Source organism: Hippoglossus hippoglossus, chromosome 23 (assembly GCF_009819705.1).
Source record: "Hippoglossus hippoglossus isolate fHipHip1 chromosome 23, fHipHip1.pri, whole genome shotgun sequence".
In the NCBI taxonomy this organism is placed as follows: Eukaryota; Metazoa; Chordata; class Actinopteri; order Pleuronectiformes; family Pleuronectidae; genus Hippoglossus; species Hippoglossus hippoglossus.
In genome coordinates this window covers 13,420,660-13,440,954 of record NC_047173.1, presented here as the reverse complement: position 1 = coordinate 13,440,954, position 20,295 = coordinate 13,420,660, and the positions used below count along the sequence as shown (strand labels likewise).

Sequence of the window (20,295 nt, the reverse complement as noted above, 5' to 3'; positions counted from 1 at the left end):
TCCTAACCACAATTCATATCTTAACCCAAACACGCACACGCACATGCCCCTAAGACATGTGCACACGCATACACACACACGCACACGTAAAATACATAACAACTAACTTCAAATGTGTCTCTTTTTTATTATATTAACTGTGGTACAGAGGACAAAAACTTCCCAAGCACATAATTGCTTTTTTCTTTGAGCATATTTGGGTCTGCGGGAAATTTTGGACACAAAATCACTTTGAGTTCAGCACCTTCCAAAACCAATTCAGCCTCAACAGACAACATAACAATACTGTAAAAACGACGGTACCTCAAAATGTAACAATAATTGCAACTACATCAATATAACAAGTATTCCACCATCAGAATGCAAGTAAAAGAGTAGAACATTAAAACATATGACAAACACTCGCAAGCAAAAACTAAAAGGACAAAATCCAAACAAAAAGCTACTCATGCAGACAACTGCTTATTTGAAAAGTCAAATATCCATTTCTAGATCTAAATTACTTGTAATAGCATAATATCAGTGGATTACAAACAGAGAAATATTTAGTTCTGTGGCTGGTTAAAAAAGGGAGAACGATCAAAATCTAATTCAATGGAAAAAGGGCTACCTCATGATTTGCATTGGTATGTTTAATGGCGGTCATAGTTAACCATAGGTAAATGCTACTCTGCTAATTTTTAAGATATATACACATATATATATATATATATATATATATGCTTGAATTTTATTCATCTTTGCTGCATAAAGCTTATTGTATGTCTCAGACATACAAAGGTTTTACCCTTTTTTCCCTCTGACAAAGCAGGAAACTGACAATGGCATAGACTGTAAATAAAGATGGACGACACGTCTCCACATCATCCCACTAACCAGATATGAAACCAAAATACTGCAGATATGAACGCTGCCATTTTGCACCAATGACATCATTTTGAGCCAGAGGGAGCATCAGGGGATGTCGTGAGGTCCCGCTGCTGCACACGCTCGAACAATCGTGAGTCAGTCATAGCTGACAATCCTTAAATTTCAGCCTGTTTTCACAGAACCAAATAAAGAAAAATTTATCCTAAGAAACTTGTCGTGTATGTAGACTTTTTAGTTTGGTCAATGTCACATCTGCTAACATGGAGGAGGCAGGGATTATGACTTATACTGCAGTTACTATGTTTGGGGCTGCCATTTCGTCCATCTTTATATACAGTTTATGGTCTACTGACAAACTCACAATGCAGGTTCTCTCTGGTTCAGATATGAATCATTGTCTGGTATAAGCTGTGGATGCTCATAGGAAAGCCTATATTAGAACATTGATCACAAAGGATGTAGGTTCACATTAAATGTTGACCTAATGGAGCCTACACTGCAGTGCCTTCACTGCTCAATGTAGCGATAAATACTACATTTGTAATACACTGAAGGTAACTCCAACTATTGGAGAACACTGGCTGAGCAAAGCAGTAGTACTGTGCAGCTGTGGTACCTCCTTAGCTTCAGCTATATCAAGTAGCTACAAGACTCCTTGAGCCAATGTTTGGTTTTAATCGGAGGCGACGGCGTCCTGAGCCGTGCTCTGAGGAGAGTTTGCTGCTGGTGGGCTCCCGCTGAACATCACCTTCCTGATGATATCCGCGTAGAAAGGTCCATAGACGCTCTTGTTATAGTTGATCAGGGTGATGAACTTTGCTCCCATCAATGCGAGTTCTGGCTTTATGGAAGTCAAGCCAGCTGGTACCTGTTCAAGTTTGGCTTGTGGTTTAGGATTGCAGATGAGCATCATGAAGTACTGCTGCACACGATCCTCTGCACAGAAAGTAAAAGAATGACACAAGGTTAGAAAATCCCAGCCACGATTTCTGGCTGGTTATCATCTTCATTTTGCGTTTTGTGTTCTCTCTGCCTCACCAACTAGAGTTCGGATGGGATTGTCCTTCTGAGTGATGCTGCAGATCTGGCCTGCGAGAGTGGCCTGCAACGCCGGGGTCAGTGCAGGGTAGTTCCTCTCTGTAAGAGACTTGTTGAGCTCACAGCAGATCTGAGCACTGACGCTCTCTAGTGCCTCTTTTAGGTTAAAGCCCCTAAAGATAAAGAAGAAAGGAGGTAAGGTTTGAGTTCCTCTTTGATGTGAAGTAGACAGCAGATAAGTTAAGAGATGAATTAACGTGAACTGACGGCCTGTGCATGCCTTCCAGCAACACACTGGTCATCCTCTTCAGGCGGTCGGACAGGGAGGGTAAACTCTGGATCGGTCCACCGATTGTGCTGTGCACAATGAGCAGCACCTCGTTCACCGCCTGACACTGCTGGAGCTTCCATTGAATCTCTTGCAAACGTACCTCATCTGTAATCCACGTCTGAAGGGGAAACAAGACAAGAGACTGAAATAAATAGTTCAACATTTTGGGAAATTCACTTGTTTATGGTTATGGAGTTTGTTGTGTTGAGTAAATTAACAGTTGGAGCTGTTGGGGACACACAAGGCTCTCTGTCTCAACTGATGCCTAAACTACAGTGGTGTCTCTCGTCTGTAATGTTCTCTTTCTGTTGATCACTGTCTTTACAAACAGATTCAGACAGTAAAAGTTAAACATTAGAAGGAGCCCCCAGATGCCTGCTTCTGCCTGGCTCTGTCCAAAGTTAAAAAATCTAAGTTCAAGCTCCTTTAAAGCTCAATATTTGGTTTCCCAACCTCACAGCAACAAGTCTGACATCACTGTTTTAACAGAGACGTATTAACAGCATGTAACACTCTCTAAAAACAGACATTTCTGTTGTTCTTTCGATGATGAGATTTTGAATCCTAGGAGACATTTAGAAAAGACCTTCAGATAAAAGTTTTATGTGTAAGGTGTTTGAAAAATGTTATTCCACAAAAGCATTTCAACCTATATATTTCACGAATAATAATTAGCCACATGAATAAAAGCCAACAAAAGAAAAAACTAAAACTTTCTCTCTTAAAAACACAAATTCAACACAATCTTACCTCAGGCAGTGGACTCTTACTGTAGTCCCACATGAGGATATGGAGGAGGGCAGCATTGAGGATCTGGAAAGGCCCCGGCACAGCTCGCTCTTTCCCCCGACTCTGCTCTGTGGCAGACTGCAGCTCCTCCAGTACGGACTTAATCCAGGAGGTGGTGTGGTCCAGAGCATCTGAATAAAGTTATCATACTAACTCAGTACAGCTGTTATCAACAACCCCACTCGCGAGATTATCCTGCTGTGTTCTCACATTGGCTTTTTCTGACATTCTGCTAAAGTTTTACTAGAGGGCCTGGCTGCTCACATACAGCCCCTTCAGAAAATTTCCAGAGGCTCCCCAGAGTTCAGTGCATGTCTTAAAGCAGCTTATAATACTATAAAAGTATTTGACAAACATAATAACAAAGTATGAGAGTGAAAAGTGTTTTCTTGTTTACTTACTGGGTGTTTTTTCCAGGATGCTCTGGAACGTTGCCCTCTCATATTCAACGCTCTGTCTCTGCAGCACCGGTCGCAGATTATCAATTCTAAAGTTGACCATATCCGCCTTCATCAAGTCCAGTACACGGAAAATTTGCCTGATGAAAAGAAACAGTCAAGACAATGTATAATTTTAGCACTTGAAAGTTTTTAAATGCTTTCAAAACAAACTTTGTGTCTACCTGAACAGTGTCACGACGTTATCTGAGCTTTCCCGCAGATTCTTAATCTCCTCATCCCTGACCGGTGCACACATCTTGCCCATGGTGGTCATAATGTAAGAGGCAAGTCCCTGGATGTCCACAGCATTGTTGTCAGCCTGCTTACGAATCAGGTCTATGTCCAGCACCTCCAGGATCTGAGTCCTCATTCGATTGGCACCCGGGTTGAGGAATGACAGTAAGATCTGTCAAAAGAGGAAAATGATTTATCTGTTCACTCATCTGTGACTTTGCATGATTTGTGTCTTCGTGTTTTAGTCACAAAAGAGGTGATGGAGAAAATGTAACCAAAAAAAAAAAACTTAAGAGGATGGTTATAACTAAACATCGTGAACATTTTAATCAGAGCAAAATGCATTTCTACTGAGTGTAGCTGGAAAGAACAGACAGTAGGCATTTTCAGACACGAACTCCAGAAAATTTAGTCTGGAGTTTTTGCCTTTCACATACGAGATTGTCCGGGACACACGAGCCTTCCGTCCCGTGTTTGCAATGTCATCAACACGCACAGTCGTCTGTACTGTAAAGTCTCTGGATTTTTTTTCCTGCCGTATCCTCACGTGGGCTCACTTGGACATTCTCCTGACAATTTACTAGAGAGCTGGCAAAAGCTGGAAAAAACCCGGAAAATGTCTGGAACAACTGATTTGGATATTTTTCGTTCTCACACACATCCCTTCAGGAGAATATCAGGAGGATATCTAGAGGTCAGTACATGTCTGAAAGCAGCATAGTGTGCATGCTGACCTCTCGGATCTCCTCCAACAGTTTGATAGCGTGGCCATACTCAGGCGGGTCATCGTTCAGCTCTGCCTCCAGGATGTCCCAGAAAGCTTTGTGGACATTGTCTGAAACCATTTTCCATAAACTGAAAAACACAAAAAGAAATGAAGGGTTGAGCGTCGTATATCATCTGTCAGAAGCTGCCATGACCGTCAGTCGTTGATGTTATCACTGGCAAGGAGGGTGCACCAAGAAGTGTGACATGTATTCTTTTATTCCACAAGAAAAAAAAATCCCTGCAAACAAATCACTGAATACAGGAGAAAAGGACGTGTGTACGTGTGTACGTGTGTGTGTGTGTGTGTGTGTGTGTGTGTGTACATGTAAAGACATTGTGAGGTCAATTTTGTGCCTAGAACTTACAGAGTGACGACAATTTGGGACAGAGAGGCCCTTACTTTCTTACCCAATTCCCATAGGCTGTTTCAGGGTTAAGACTTGCTTTTCTTAAAATAATTAACTGAATTCAGTTGAACCTCTTTTACTTTGATAGAGAAAGTTGACTTGATCTTAGGTTGCATACTTATCATTTGTATTGATAGATAAAACACCTTTATGATGTACAAACAGTATGTGCAGTGCTAAACTTCTTATTTTACTGTGTTGTTGCAGCATTGTTTTGACTGTTTCTCTTGCAGTTTGGTCCCATATAATGGAGCCTCTGTGTTTCTGCTATCTCATGTTTGCTGATAAAAAAATCCCATGAGTGTCACGTGCCAGACCCCTTTACCAGCTTTTCTTTTCTATTTTTTTGTAATTAAAGTTTTTATTCACTTAAAAATATACAAGCAGACATTACAAACAAATAGTATTATTACTTTGAGTTACAAAAATACCCAAAGACCTGTGAGAAATACACCCATTTAGAACAATCAGAATAAACATTTTATCTAATAATACATTGAAGGGAAAATCTCTAATGATCGAATTCGACATTACCAAAAAACCTGGAAAGATGGAACATTACATTGTCCCCCCCACTTTCTTTAACATTGTGAGAGGGTGTTTTGTCCATTATCAGCAAACAGGACAAACTGATATGCATATTCAGTATAAGAAATATACTCAACACCATCAAATATAGAAGAAATGGAGACACTAGATCTTAGGCAGCTGGTTTACCTGTCCTGAGGTAGGCTGACTGGCTCTAGATGGAAGTTGCGGTTCACAGTGATCTCATGGGCGAGGCTGAGTTTGAAGAGGTCACTGGCAGAATCCATGACTTCATCCATGGTTAAGGTTTTGGGTGGACTCGCTGTGGAAAACAAAGAAATTAGTGTGCAACCGGTGGAGTTGCATGATGGCGGCGGTGTGGACAGTACGGACAAGAGCCCAGAGAAAGAGGTGCCGGAGACAAACTCACAGGATGGCGTGCTATGCTTGCTGGAGCCGTCGATGGTGAAGCTTTCACGGGAGCAGTCCGGGTAGCCGGTAGACGTCATGCTGTCGCAGCGTTCTGACGATGACTCCACATCACTGCCTTGGTCCTCACCGCTGGATGTGGAGGTGGGTCGCTCATCATTTAGAGGCATCTTGGGTTATAGCTGCAACATGACAAGTATGTGAACAAAGAGCCACTGGATTTCCTAACACGTTTGCTAACTCTGCCTGTCAGTAGGTGTTTCTTTCTTTCACAACTAGTGACAGTCTATATATTCTTTGTTACCAAGAAAATCCAATTAAAGGATTAAAACCAACCATGAATTTATTCCACAAAGAAGTCTTTTCTGTGTTGCTAAAGGCTGATAGAATGTACAGACAAAGTAGGTAGATTAGGACATATTGAGAGACAAAGAAAATTCAACTCTACCTTAGTTCAACCTGTGCTTTTTCCAAGTATTTAACAGTGTAACTGTTTGTGAATAAGGGCACATTCATTTTTGACTTTCTAAATAGTTGCTGTTGCCAAGGCTGTAAACAGAAAAACAAAAACACCACACAATAAAAGAGCTGGCAAGCCGGTCCTATGGAAACAGAGATAGCAACCTTCCGAGATTCAACATATTATTAAACTCATTCTCATTCTGACCGTTTGTTTGCTGCAACAGGGGATGACGATAATCTGCAAAGTCAGGACACCAAAGCACCTTATTTCCACAAAAGCCTGTATTCCTTCAGGTTAACAAAGCCCTGTGTCTATAGTGTCTCCGGGGCAACATGAGACAACAGTGGGCTTCTCAACGGTCCTGTTACACCGGTGCCGTCTGTCGTCCACACAAAGAAACAAACACCTTAGTGCACCGTGTGTAAACAAACTGAGATAAATTCAGACCAACTATAAATTACCATGGAAGTTATGAACATGTTTTCATCATTAAAAACACACAAGCAAATCAGCAAACTTAGCTTTAAAAAAAAAAGCACAAGCATGTTTGTTGATTACTGTAACGTCTACAGATAAGCAGGCGTCTGCCTTTCTAATAATATCAAAGACATATCGTGCTGACAGGGTGACCCTTGGGTGTTCCTGCTCCTGTCTCTGGTCTCAGTTATCTGCTGCCAAAATTGAAAGCACACTCCCTTGCTGCTCTTTTGGTTTAAAGATAGCTCGAGGAGGTTAGGGGGGTGGGTGCGGGTCATGTGCAACTTCCGTGTACCCCCCTGCCGTGGCCCAAAGCCCATTCATTACATCATCTGCTAGACTTGACAGCTAGGTCACAGCAACGCAGCAACGCAGGCCAATTTTCAGAGATTATCCAGAGTGAAGGGAGGAGTGCAGTCCAGAAAATGTATTACAGATTATGTGGACTCTGTCTGTCATCCACTTAAAGTAAGAAGTAAAATGCAGACAAACACATCAAAGTAAAACCTTAATGATTGACGGATAGGAGAATACTTAATGGTTGTATTTATAAATATTTGTTCCCTTATTTGTTGTCAGGTTTGTTTGTTAGCAAAAAATTACAGATTACCATTAAATCTTGATATGGATTAAGAGGCAGATCCAGGAATCCCCCCCCTTTCTTTAACATTTCAGGCACATTTCTCTATTGTGCTTCCTTCTACAACAGAAGTGTGTCGCACAGTCACCTGAGAAAAAAAGGATGTTCTGACATTTCCTCCAATGTCCCAGGAAATAATGCATGGAAAATCAAGCATATTCAGGGCACTGATATATACGTGTGTGTGTGCAATTTGGTGCAGATGTCATTTAAAAATATGTATCTAGTGAATTTAAATGTGGTTTCATAAGGGGATTACTGGCCCTTGGCGGAGATATGCCTTTTCTATTTGTCATATTGACTCATTTATCTTAAATACAAAATAAACTGCTGACTGCAAGATACATCATTGTGATGGGATGGTTGAACAACATCATCACAATCTGCAGGATTATCCTTATCGGCCGTGGCCAAATACAAATGCATGACACGCGCACTAAGAAGAGCACATGAATACAATGGAGGTTTACGTTGCTCTGCCACAGGTGACCTGCTGTTACATTAACTCCTGCAGAAACAAAGACAGCCTCCTGCGATCCGGATTCGACTGCAGCATAATGTCAACAAAGCGGTGGAGGAGGGGCTAACAAACGTGGGCTGCTCCCCTCATTGGCTGCAGCTCCCCGTCACTCACCCCTACATGGAAAATGTTTGGTTACGAGGCACGCGAATAAAAACAGTGGGTACACGTGATCCCCCGATGCAGACCACAACAACAACAACAACAACAACAACAACTCCACATACATGTCAAACAGAGCCTTTTATTGGGATGCTAACAATATATAAACGGAGCTAACGGAGCAGTAAATGAGCTTTCACAGCTTTTGGTTGTTGCTGAATGTCGAACTCCACCATGTTGTTTAGGACAGAGGAGGCGTCTTGGTTGCTGAACCAAACGTCCCCACTGGGACACAAATCACGAGTTTGGCTAATTCCAATGCTAACTCTTGACGTTAGGGCTCCGTGCTCCCTTTCGTTTTTCACGCTCCGCGACAAAGCGAGGACACTAAACGTGGACAAAGTTGCCGACCAAGCCGATTGGCTCGTAGTCGTGAGAAGAACCGAGTGTGCGGAAGGAAACGGATTTTTACCTCATTCGAAATGTCCGGAAAAGAGGGACCGAGGCTAGAACTGTCTGAGGTGCGAAGGGAGGACTCGTGCTTTTCCGTTCTGCGCTTTAAAGATCCGTCGAGTCCCAGCTGGCTCGGTGGACAAACAGGCGAGACCATTCCAAACTAACAGAGGGGTGTGGGGGGGGGGGGTACACCTGGCTCTGCTTCATGTGGGACGTCTTTGTTTACGGATGTGACATCATCGTGTGTATGTTTGAGTGCGTGTCTATCTGTGTGTGTGTGTGTGTGTGTGTGTGTGTGTGTGTGTGTGTGTGTGTGTGTGTGTGTGTGTGTGTGTTGTTTACTAACAACACGTGTGGAACTGAAGTGAAGAAGCCTCCTGGATGAGAGATGGGACGTTTCATTTAATCACAGGATGTGGCCTTTATAATGAGCTTCAGTTCGACACACGCTGTCTGCACAGACTCGGAGGAAACACTGTTACACGCACACCCACGAACATGCACAAATGCAAATTCCTTCTTTCACTCCAGAGGTTACATTCATTAGTTAATAAAAACAAGTTTCCCCAAAAAAACATTTTAAAAATGAAATACTGGATGTGTAGACAATGCACATCAGAATCCATTTGGTGTCGGCTTTTTAATGCAATATGAACAAGGTTTGACATATGGATATGTAAAACGTGAGGAAGTGCTTTACATTGTTTATTTCACATGCTCTCCAATAGCCTGTCAAATTGGACTCTGTGCAGATGCATACACAGGCAGACAAAAAATGTAGGCTATAAAAAAGCAGATGTATCCACACTGGTTCAGGGGTAAATGATTCACAGGTGACTGACTAAGCTAAGTGTCATGAAGGACGTGACGGTGTTATCTGTGATCAAACACCAGAAAGACTAACCCAAAACAAAGTCCAACACAAAGCATTTCGTTCAGTAGTTTTTGTGCAATCTGGTGAACAAACAAAGACAGATGAAAACATAATCTCCTTGGCGGAGGTAGCTAGAAAGGCACTTGGAGAACACATAACTATGCAAAAGGTCATTTTCACAATATATTGCATATACATGTATTAAGATCAGATATATCCATATCCACTTCAAATTGTACCTGTTCATAGATATTACCTATCTAAAAGTATCTAATAAAAGATAACGACACCCTGTCTTGCAATGTAAAAGAAGGTAAAAAAATTAAAATCTGAATCAGCCCATTAAATCACATCTGCTCCAAAAGTTAATGAGTTCTTCCATGGCCCACATGTCACCCTTATATACATTAATTCATTAATATTGATTATCATTAAAAAATTATAAAATCGGTTCAGTAGTTCTTGCATAACCATTCAAACAGCAACGGAAACTTAATCTCCTTTTACTTAAGGGGAAATCCATCCAGCAGTTATTTTTAAATCCTACTTACACACAAACATTCAAAATACTGGGTCCTGGTTAGAATCCAGTTAATATTATCATTCCTTCACCAAAGAAGTTCCCTTGAGCCCATTCTCATCAGTGAACCAAACTAAAAGATAATTTGATCAATGCTCTTATATTTAGTGCTATTGATCCCAGAACCACTTGGTAAAAGAATGACTAGCATGGTATCCTTTGTTTTTTTGTAAGTAACGACAAGCTTTGCAGGCATGGTCTCTGCCGAACTGTGAACTTTCAACTTTATACCTCTTTTTCCAGTCAAAGTATCTCATGTATTCGGTCGTATTCTGGCCTAGGTGAAGGAGCCTCTCTGCCAGCTCCTTTGGAGAGGAAAAGTCATCGACATGAATGAAAGAGTCACCTGGGATATGATCCTCGCAGTTTTCTCTTGAAGTGCCAAGAACTATGGGTACAGTTCCAAATTTCATGGGATGGAATACCTTCTCTGAGATATAATCTTTGTGCTGAGAGTTTTCAAAGGAGAGGTAGAATTTACAACTAGATACAATGCTGTCATAGTTTTGAACATCTACATTTTTGCCAAAAGCCAACCCATAGGTTTCTATCTGGATGTGTTTTTTCAGTTCGTTGTAGTACTGAACTCTTTTGAAGCCCGCATTCCAGTTACTCACAATCCAACAGACCAACTTGTCCTTGGTTGGCAGCTGGAAACTCTCCACCTCAGATGTTTGTGGCACCAAAATCCCATAAGGCACTGGGATATGTGAATCTGAGCGATAACAGGATGTCAAGTTGAACAAGTTATCAAGTCCGGGTAATTTTGCACAGTTTGAAGGTGACTCCATGTTCCACCAAACCCATTTCTGAAACCAGGGACGTGGCTCACTCGGCAGGTTTTCCAGATTTCCATGAATGTCCCTGTGGTGGATGAAAACCCCGTGGGCTTCGTGGTAAAGAGACTTGTCATCGGTCAAGCGGCAGCCTTTATATTTGAACATATCGCAGGTGAGATTGAATTCGTGGCCAAATGGCCACATCCAAATCAAGAGAAGAGTATCAGGCTCAGCGTCCACCTGCACGTCCTGGATCAGCTGGGGACCATCGGTAGGTGCTTCCACGTGCTGCTCCGAGGAACGGTTTGGGTTTGAGCCCTGGGTCTGTGCTTCCACAGGGCACACACAAGAATGATTGCCTCTCTTCAGATAATCACTAAAATCCGGGAACTCGATATCTGACTTGTAGTATGTCAAAGAAATTAGCAGGAAACACACCAACAGTAAGCAGCCGAAGCCAATTTGCCGCTGACAAGTCATCTGGCAGCTTGAGAGGGACATGGCTCACTTCTGGAGAGAGAAAAGGTTGTGTTTTATTTTTAATTTGAACATTTCCGTATTCACAGGTTGTTACTAAAGCTTGATTTTGAGCCCACTAATCAGTCAATATATTATATAACTTTTTATTTCAATTTCTAAATCTGCCTTTAACAGCTACTGAGTTACATGAATGTGTGAATTTGGACGTGCAGCTTTTCTTTCTGAAACTTTAAAAGTGACCTGCTGTAATTGAGCTGTGATGAGTAAAGACAAGCTGATGTTGATGCAAATGAGGCACTGTTGTTGTGAACGACAACATCATTGATGGGGATGAGTCCTGGTCACCGCTGCTACAGAGCGCTGGTTGTCTGTTTATTTAAGTTTAGTAATATTAAACATATCGCTTGTCCAAATCACACCAGCCACTGTGTGTCCGTCAATCTCCCCCAGTCTCACCTCCTGCTTCAGCTCAGTTCTTTTGACTATTTTTTGACTTTTCTGTTCGCCTGCCTGCCTTTATCGAATTTCTCTTCATTACACATTTTGTCTCCTAAAATCTGTAAGCCTCAACATTTGTTACACAAAAGCCAGATTTCCAACAAACTTTGGTCACAATCTATTGCACTAAGAATAAAAGCACAGAATCTAATAAAGAGTTGTTCTTTTCTTTGAGGAAAGTGTCAAGATGTGTGCCTTCATGAGTAAGATGAAGCACCTTACACTTTTACAGCCATGACTATCACTATAGGCTCATGTCTATAGGAACAGCAGAGGACAAAGATACTGTGTGTTTTCAAGTACATCAAACACAAATGACCGAACTATAATAGGAGTAACTAATAACTACAAAAATGCATTACTGAACCTAACAATTTATACTGGTGTCAGACATGTTTTCAAAACGTTTAAAGTGCTTTTTAAGTCTAACATTGAACTCAAATTAGATTTTAAACCTAAAGCAAAATGGGAAAATGCTTTTTTCTGTCTTTCAGTTCAATAAGGGTTCCTCTGTATGTTCTCAATCACAGCTTTGTTCGGCACAATTTACAAACATAAAATAACTCCCGGGCATAATACAAGCTGGTCTGTACTATTAATATTCAAAATGATACTATGAAAATTGTACAGAGACTCCATTAAGGTAAAGCCAAAGACACGAAGAAACAGTCTCACCTTGGTGTAGAAAAGCACAGGTAGATAGAAAATGTTGCTCGGTTTTATTTGCCTTTCTGGCACGTCACTCTGACAAGAGTCATTTGAATAGGGTCACCTGAATGTACACAAATGCCTTTTTTTTATGTTTTTATGGCAGTGTCCACATTTGTAAGTGGACTCCGGTCAAAGCTAAACATTTTATCAGCTGGGTGTGGCCGCTAGGTATTGTATGGAAAATAAAGGACACGATGTGTAACACATAGTTGTTGATGGTCTGTCCACTTCACTTAGTTGGCCTAAGGTGGACAGGTTGAACAGGTTCTGAGGCCCCTTCCCTCAAGATATGTACTGTACCTCACTGAGCTCACCCTCTCTACTGTCTGTAAAGTCTTTTTCCCAATTCACAAGAACAATGGGATTCAAACTTCAGTTTCACAGATTGAGGCTGCAGTCAGAAAGTCAAAAATAATCCTCACTTCACCTGCCTGAGCCAACAGAGCCACAAAATTGAAACCAATTTGCTATTTATGTGTGGCAGCATGTACCTGAAACATTACCTCAAATTAAAAAAACACTGAATAATCTTTCTTTTGTGTGACCTTTAATGGCAAAGAGAAAAAGATCTGCTCAGTTTTTCTGAAGCAAAAAGATCAAATTAATTTTGTTTGGTGGTTGGTTTGTTTAATTACACAAAACCTACTGGACAGATTCCTGCAAAACTTAATGGACAGATGGGACATGGTCCAAGAAAAAACCCATTAAATGTTGGCATTGGATCTGAAGAAAGCAGCAGACCAGGAATATTTATTATATTACTTTCTTTAACATTTTGAGGGTGTCTGTTCTGACACTTTCACAGATTTCCCAGGAATAATGCGTGGACATGACTGATATATTTGTGTGCAAGTTGGTGTGTCTCCAAATAAAACAGAGGATCAAGGGAATTTAAATGTGGTGTCATTGGGAGACTGTTGGGCCTTACGGGAAGTATTCATCCTGAGATATTCTAGTTTTTAAGTACACTTGTTCTGGCAAGTTTTTAAGTGCACTTGTATTATATTTTTTGGGAAAGTGCTACCCTGTGTTTCTGCAATCATTCACTGAAAGCCCATTTACACACTTCTCAATAAAGTGCACAAAACCTAATTGGACCTAAATGTTCTGCACATGAATTAAATGTAAATTGCATGTGCATTTTTTGAAAGTGTTGCCCACCGTACATACATATAAAAGGATTAGAACAGAGGAATGATTGGTTAGATTGATTTGAAAAAATAACAGCATAGAATAGAAAAGCAATTGTATAAAATATATGGAGCAGGAGCTTTGTTGCAGGATTTAATATTTGAAAATGTAATACAAATGTGTTACCAAACAAGCTTCAAAAGTAAAAAGGGAAATTCTTGTAAACATCTCAAAATTGATTTTAAATCTATAAGGAAATGAACTAACGAACTAACCATTTGTTCAGCACAATTCACAGACTCTTCTGTAACCACCACTAGAATCCATTGAATAAGAGGAAGAGAGCAACAATATCACCTTGAAGTAGAAAAACAAGTTTCTTAAAAAGTTTATTTATTTATTTATCTGAAAATGCTGTAAACGCAGAGTCTAAAATATCCTTTGATGCTCGACAAGCTGGTACTTTCCTGCATCGTCGAAGGACAACGATCACATATGAATGGTGGAAATGAAATAACAAGAGTTCAGTCAGACAACTCACATTTATTGCAGAATTAGAACAGGTTTAGTGTTTGGCATCTAGGCTCCACCTTAGTCCCTCCCCCATATGTTTACACAGGATTGATGGGAGTGATGTGCAAATACTTGTAACCCCCCCCCCCGCCCCGTCAGAGCCTACAGGTGGATGCTGGGGTGGTGGAGGGGCTGGAACAACTGGTAGCAATACTGCAGAAGCAGTGCGAGCAAAGGGGATGATGGGATATTTCTTTCTACTTAAATAGACCACCTGATAAGGTGGGGTTGTATTATAGATGGTTGTGGAGAGTGAGGTTTGTCACATGATGTATGTCACATGATTGGAGCAGCGCAGCCCGAGTTGCCTGCCTGAACTAGCTCGCAGGCGTAGCTCCATTTAATACCTGAATGAAAGTTAATTTGTTTGAGATTCCACAAAGGACAGAAGGAAAAAACTTGCAGAAACTGTTCGAGGTAATTTGACCTGTATTTTACTTCAACAAGTAGTTTTTACTTATGCCAAATATAGTAGAGAGGCATCCACTTAGACAAACATGTTAAAAAATATAGATCCTTTTCAGAATAAATAGAATTAAATAAAATGTAGGAATGAATACAACCTGAGGCAGTTTCTGGTTGAATTTAACCCTGAGGCTAAAATTTATGCTTGGAAACAATCTGTATTTTTCATTTATAGTATTTATTTTTACTATATTAATACTTTTCCTATACTGTGATGTGTCAAAAAAGGGACCAGAGTCTCTAGTATAAGCAATATATGTTGCGCTTCTAAAGGTGCTTTATGAAACAATTGGAGGAGCTATTCTACTACTAGCCAACTATTATTACGACCACTACTACTTCTTATTTCCCTGTCTTTGTCCCAGTAAGCCCCCACAACACCAGGACCCTCAAAATGAGGTCGCTAGATGACATTCAGTCATTCTTTTTGTTATACTGTTTGTGAATGGATCTTTCCTACTGGGGCATATTAAAATGGCCACTAGATAGCACCAGAGCTTTCACTACTGTACTGGCAAAGACTCACTGGGCTCAATATCTCAAAATCTATCTGTATTCAAATGGTTGTACATGTATCTGAAATATCATACTGCACAACTCTGAAAGTGTACGTCTTAGGAAGTTGAAGTTAAATGCTGTTTTAAAAAAGAGCACTTAACACGCATTTCTGCCAGACAATTACGGTCGTGTTTAGAGTCCGATTTAACAAATTTACTTCTCCTAAAAAATATTAGTTAATAACAAAAATCAAGATAAAAAAAACAATTGATTCATTGTTCTTCTTGTTCGGCCTGGCAAGAGTTAAGGAAAGAGGTTTACAGACAACAATCAGAATCTGTTTAAAAGGAGACTATTGACGATGTAGAGAACCTGATGATAATGCTGCTGCACTGCATGAGGGAAACAGTCAGACTGAAAGAAATGTAGAACCACCGTAATCAAGATTATAATAACAAAGTGTCATGAAGGATGTGAGGATGTTACCTCGTTGTGAAAGATACACATAAAGACACATTCAACAAAGTATATTTATCAGTTTGTATTTCACAAGCTATCTTAATTCAGATTCCACCACAACAACATGGAGCTGTTTGACATTGGTTCAAACTTAGATAGTGTACATCCATATCTGCATCCAATTGTTCCCGGCTCACATTTCTTAAAGATTCACAATTTCTTAAGATATACACAAAAGATTTGTAAAGACACCCTGTCTTGCAATGTGAGAGAAGGTGAACATTTTTTTTACTTGATCCGCCCCCTTAATTAAAAATTGCCCCAGAAGTGAATGAGTTCTTCCATGGCCCAGACCTCACCCTTCTACGAGACAAACTGACAGGGGTGAAAACCCTCATAAGAAATAATGGGTCCTGGTTAGAATCCAGTTAATATTATCATTCCTTCACCAAGAAGTTCCCTTGAGCCCATTCTCATCAGTGAACCAAACTAAAAGATAATTTGATCAATGCTCTTATATTCAGTGCTATTGATCCCAGAACCACTTGGTAAGAGAATGACTAGCATGGTATCCTCTGTTTTTTTGTAAGTAACGACAAGCTTTGCAGGCATGGTCTCTGCCGAACTGTGACTTATAAATTCTATACCTCTTTTTCCAGTCAAAGTATCTCATGTATTCGGTCGTATTCTGGCCTAGGTGAAGGAGCCTCTCTGCCAGCTCCTTTGGAGAGGAAAAGTCATCGACATGAATGAAAGAGTCGCCTGGGATATGATCCTCGCAGTTTTCTCTTGAAGTGCCAAGAACTACGGGTACAGTTCCAAATTTCATAGGTTTGAATACCTTCTCTGAGATATAATCTTTGTGCTGAGAGTTTTCAAAGGAGAGGTAGAATTTACAACTAGATAGAATGCTGTCATAGTTTTGAACATCTACATTTTTGCCAAAAGCCTTCCCATAGGTTTCTATCTGGATGTGTTCTTTCAGTTTGTTGTAGTACTGAATTCTTTCTAGCCCCTTTTGCCAGTGGCTCACAATCCAACAGACCAACTTGTCCTTGGTTGGCAGCTGGAAACTTTCCACATCAGAGGTTTGTGGCACCAAAATCCCATAAGGCACTGGGATATGTGAATCTGAGCGATAACAGGATGTCAAGTTGAACAAGTTATCAAGTCCGGGTAATTTTGCACAGTTTGAAGGTGACTCCATGTTCCACCAAACCCATTTCTGAAACCAGGGACGTGGCTCACTCGGCAAGTTTTCCAGATTTCCATGAATGTCCCTGTGGTGGATGAAAACCCCGTGGGCTTCGTGGTAAAGAGACTTGTCATCGGTCATGCGGCATCCTTTATATTTGAACATATCGCAGGTGAGTGCGAATTTGTAGCCAAATGGCCACATCCAAATCAAGAGAAGAGTATCAGGCTCAGCGTCCACCTCCACGTCCTGGATCCGCTTGGGACCATCGGTAGGTGCTTCCACGTGCTGCTCCGGGGAACGCTTTGGGTTTGAGCCCTGGGTCTGTGCTTCCACAGGGCACACACAAGAATGATTGCCTCTCTTCAGATAATCACTAAAATCAGTGATATCAATTTCTGACTTGTAGTATGTCAAAGAAATTACCAGGAAACACACCAACAGTAAGCAGCCGAAGCCAATTTGGCGTGGACGAGGCATCTGGCAGCTTGAGAGGGACATGGCTCACCTCTGGAGAGAGAAACGAGTTGGTTATAGAAGACAGAACATTTGATTTGAAAACATTTTTTTTTTTATTTGAACATTTCTGTATGAACAGGTTGTTACTCCAGCTTGATTTTGAGCCCACTAATCAGTTAATATAATAACTTCTTTTTTTTCAACTTCTAAATCTGCCTTTAACAGTTTCAGCTTTTCTTTCTGAAACTGTAAAAGTGACCTGCAGTAATTGTTGCGCCACTTGGTGGTGTTATTGGACATTTTCTTTACAAAAAAAACCTTATCATAATACCTGTGTCCTTTCTCAGTCAATCGTTCAGGAGTTTAAATGTTGTACGTGGCTGCCTGTTACGTGCCGTGTTGTGCTTCTCTCTCTCTCTCATCTCCTCCAGGTGGGTTGCTCTTGAAGCACCTCCACTGGCACAGCTGGGGCCACTCTGGAATCAGGGTGTGGCCGATAAAACCCTGAGCAGAGGGGTCATCTGGCACCAGTGGGCCAAGCAGCAGTTTGGAGAAGCTGCGTGTGGACGTGCTGTGTGCAGGCGCTGGCGTTCGGGCTGTGGAGCTGTTTCCAAGGTTCCTTTTGAAGTCATGGACATTGTTCCTTGTTAGGTTTTCGCTGTGTTTCTTTTCCCCCTTCCTTTTTGGGAAGGGTGTTTTGTGTTCACCCTATAGTTGTTTAATAAAATACTTGTTTCATTTAAAAGCATCCTACTGGTTTCTTCTTTTTGGCCCGGTTTGTTTTTTAATTGTTTGTCCCTCATGCCCTAGACGTCTTAGGGACGTAACACTACCGAATGACTTGTTTTTGGAGAAAGTGGCAAGTCATTCCAGTTGCATACGTACCCATGTACCATTCCAGACCATAATCTGGCGCATGCTATGCTGTGATGTTAAAGTCCTTTCCATGTCCTTTTTACTAAAATGACAAGAAAGTCTATATTCCTTAAGCTACCTCAAAACTAATTGTCATATTTACTAATATACATATATAATAATACATTTTGACTGCTGACATTTTTAAGCCTCAAATGCAAATGACCAAACTATAATGGGAGAAACTAATAACTAGAGAAATGCATTATTGAACCTAACATTGAACTCAAAGTAGATTTTACACCTAAAGCAAAATGGGAAAAGATTTTTCTTTCTTTCAGTTTAATAAACGGGAAGAACATACAGTTTGAACAATTTTTTTTAAATGCTCCATATGTTCTCAATGAGAGGGTCGCACAAGCAGAAAGAAAAACAATAATCACAGCTTTATTCGGCACAATTTACAAGAGACGGTCAGAATTTCTTCTGCGCATTAAACCAAACTGCTCGGTACTTTTACAATTTAAAATGTACATGTGAGTTTTATAAAATGTATGAAAATTGTACAGAGACTCCATTAAGGTAAAGCTAGAAACGTGAAGCAACAGTCTCACCTTAATGTAGAAAAGCACAGGTAGATAATGACTGTGACGTCCCCCTCTCTTTAGTGTCTCTGTCCAAGTCTCGTGTGTCTAACAGGAATTTCAGTCATGTCATTTGAATATTGTCACCAAAATGATGTCTTCTGGTTTATTGCGGTGGCCACATGTGACTCCAGATTCCCACTGTTCCACACCAGATGTGTCAAGTAGATCATATATTGACAACAAAGGACAGGATGCATAACGAGTAACTCCACTTAAACAGGGTATGTTTAGAGGTCTGCGTTTACAGTTGAACAGCTTCCTCCCTCTTGTTTGAAAGGTATTTGCCAACTATCTGTTTTACAAGAACATTGCGAATCCTTCTTCAGCTTAACAGATCTAGGCTTGAAAAGTCAAAAAGAATCTCCTTCCCTCACGTCTCTTCACCTGCCCGAACCAACAGTCATGTTGCCTGTATTATTTAGCTTGATTGATGTTAACACCTTCCAGCCACTAAGTGCCAGTAATGCACCATAGGCTGGATGCCAATCGCCTCTGAATAATAATAATAAGAAGCCTCCCAGCCGGCACTGCTCGAATTTTCCCACATGAATCTCCGTGAAGTGCAGCCGTTCAGGTGTATTGGTGATGGCATGCCCGTGAGCCCAAAAAAACGAAGGCACGGGCCACGGGTCAGCCTTCAAGGGCAGAAGACTACAGCTGTTTTTCATAAGGACGGTGCTGTGTGCACGTTACGTTCTGAAAATGTTGTGTGGCCGAACGTCCAGTGTAAAGCGCCACTTTGAGACCAAAGACGAGAGGAGTTTCAAAGATCAGGCAGACAAGGGAGAATCAATCGAACGTGCAGTGTCCAGGTATGGGAGCAAGCCAACTCTCTCAAAGTCTTTGCCACTGCCAAAAACTATGAGACTCAAGCAAGCTTTTGCAATTCTGAATATGAGTGTGGTTGGTGGGGTTAATGACAGACTTATTATTGCAATCATAATGACATAAACGTGTTTCTTTAAAGTGTTGTTCTATATATAGCCAATATGGATGGAATAAAATGACATGTCTGTTGTAAATATTAATGTGGTTCAATAATAAAACTTAATGTTAAAAATAATGTTGAAATGGCACACTAATTAACAAGAACATTTCACATTGGCACTTATTGTCAAAAAGGTTGCCGGCCCCTGCTCTAGCCCACGGAAAAGCAAACTGGTGCTTGAAAGAATTCCCATTTGAACCAGCGCCGAACCAGCACGAGCACCAGCCATGCACTGGCACTCGGTACAATTCAATGGAAGGGGGTATTACGTCACTGCTGTTCAGGGTTGTGGGTGCTGGTGACCACTCAAAGAATACACTGCAGCCCTGTGGGTAATTTGGGGTTCAATGTCTTGCCCAAGGACACTTCAGCACGGGCAACAGGGAGATGGCCGGCACCGACCTTCTGGTTTGTGGATGACCCACTGTACCTCCTGAGTCACAGCCCCCATTTTGAATGGTTCCTGCAACAACATATTCTTACTGTCTAAAAAAAAGCATCTTATAAAATGGTATTATTCATGAACTAAAATTATTAATCAAAGATCATAAAGAAGAAAACATTTTTACCTTTGTTTTTAGCTCAAGGTGAAGCTAAATATTCTGTTCAAA

At 40.9% G+C, this 20,295-nt stretch overlaps 3 protein-coding genes across 3 annotated transcripts; all 3 read right to left on the bottom strand.

Moving 5' to 3' along the window:
* Window positions 1-107: 107 nt before the first annotated feature.
* Window positions 108-8,658, bottom strand: tcp11l2 (t-complex 11, testis-specific-like 2). The gene is made up of 10 exons (XM_034578214.1): window positions 8,509-8,658; window positions 5,836-6,016; window positions 5,595-5,727; window positions 4,437-4,557; window positions 3,651-3,874; window positions 3,430-3,566; window positions 2,990-3,159; window positions 2,176-2,357; window positions 1,909-2,081; window positions 108-1,806 (listed from the first exon to the last, which is right to left on the bottom strand). The coding sequence occupies exons 2-10, from the start codon at window positions 6,002-6,004 to the stop codon at window positions 1,544-1,546; spliced, it is 1,572 nt and encodes a 523-aa protein (XP_034434105.1). The 5' UTR covers window positions 6,005-6,016; window positions 8,509-8,658; the 3' UTR covers window positions 108-1,543.
* A 1,316-nt stretch (window positions 8,659-9,974) lies between these two features.
* LOC117757254 (alpha-(1,3)-fucosyltransferase 9-like) lies at window positions 9,975-14,042 on the bottom strand. Its single transcript, XM_034578215.1, has 2 exons — window positions 13,903-14,042; window positions 9,975-11,235 (listed from the first exon to the last, which is right to left on the bottom strand). The coding sequence occupies exon 2, from the start codon at window positions 11,224-11,226 to the stop codon at window positions 10,057-10,059; it is 1,170 nt and encodes a 389-aa protein (XP_034434106.1). The 5' UTR covers window positions 11,227-11,235; window positions 13,903-14,042; the 3' UTR covers window positions 9,975-10,056.
* Window positions 14,043-15,885: 1,843 nt separating this feature from the next.
* On the bottom strand, window positions 15,886-18,083 carry LOC117757729 (alpha-(1,3)-fucosyltransferase 9-like). Its single transcript, XM_034579110.1, has 3 exons — window positions 18,080-18,083; window positions 15,990-17,064; window positions 15,886-15,933 (listed from the first exon to the last, which is right to left on the bottom strand). The coding sequence occupies exons 1-2, from the start codon at window positions 18,081-18,083 to the stop codon at window positions 16,067-16,069; spliced, it is 1,002 nt and encodes a 333-aa protein (XP_034435001.1). The 3' UTR covers window positions 15,886-15,933; window positions 15,990-16,066.
* Window positions 18,084-20,295: the final 2,212 nt, after the last annotated feature.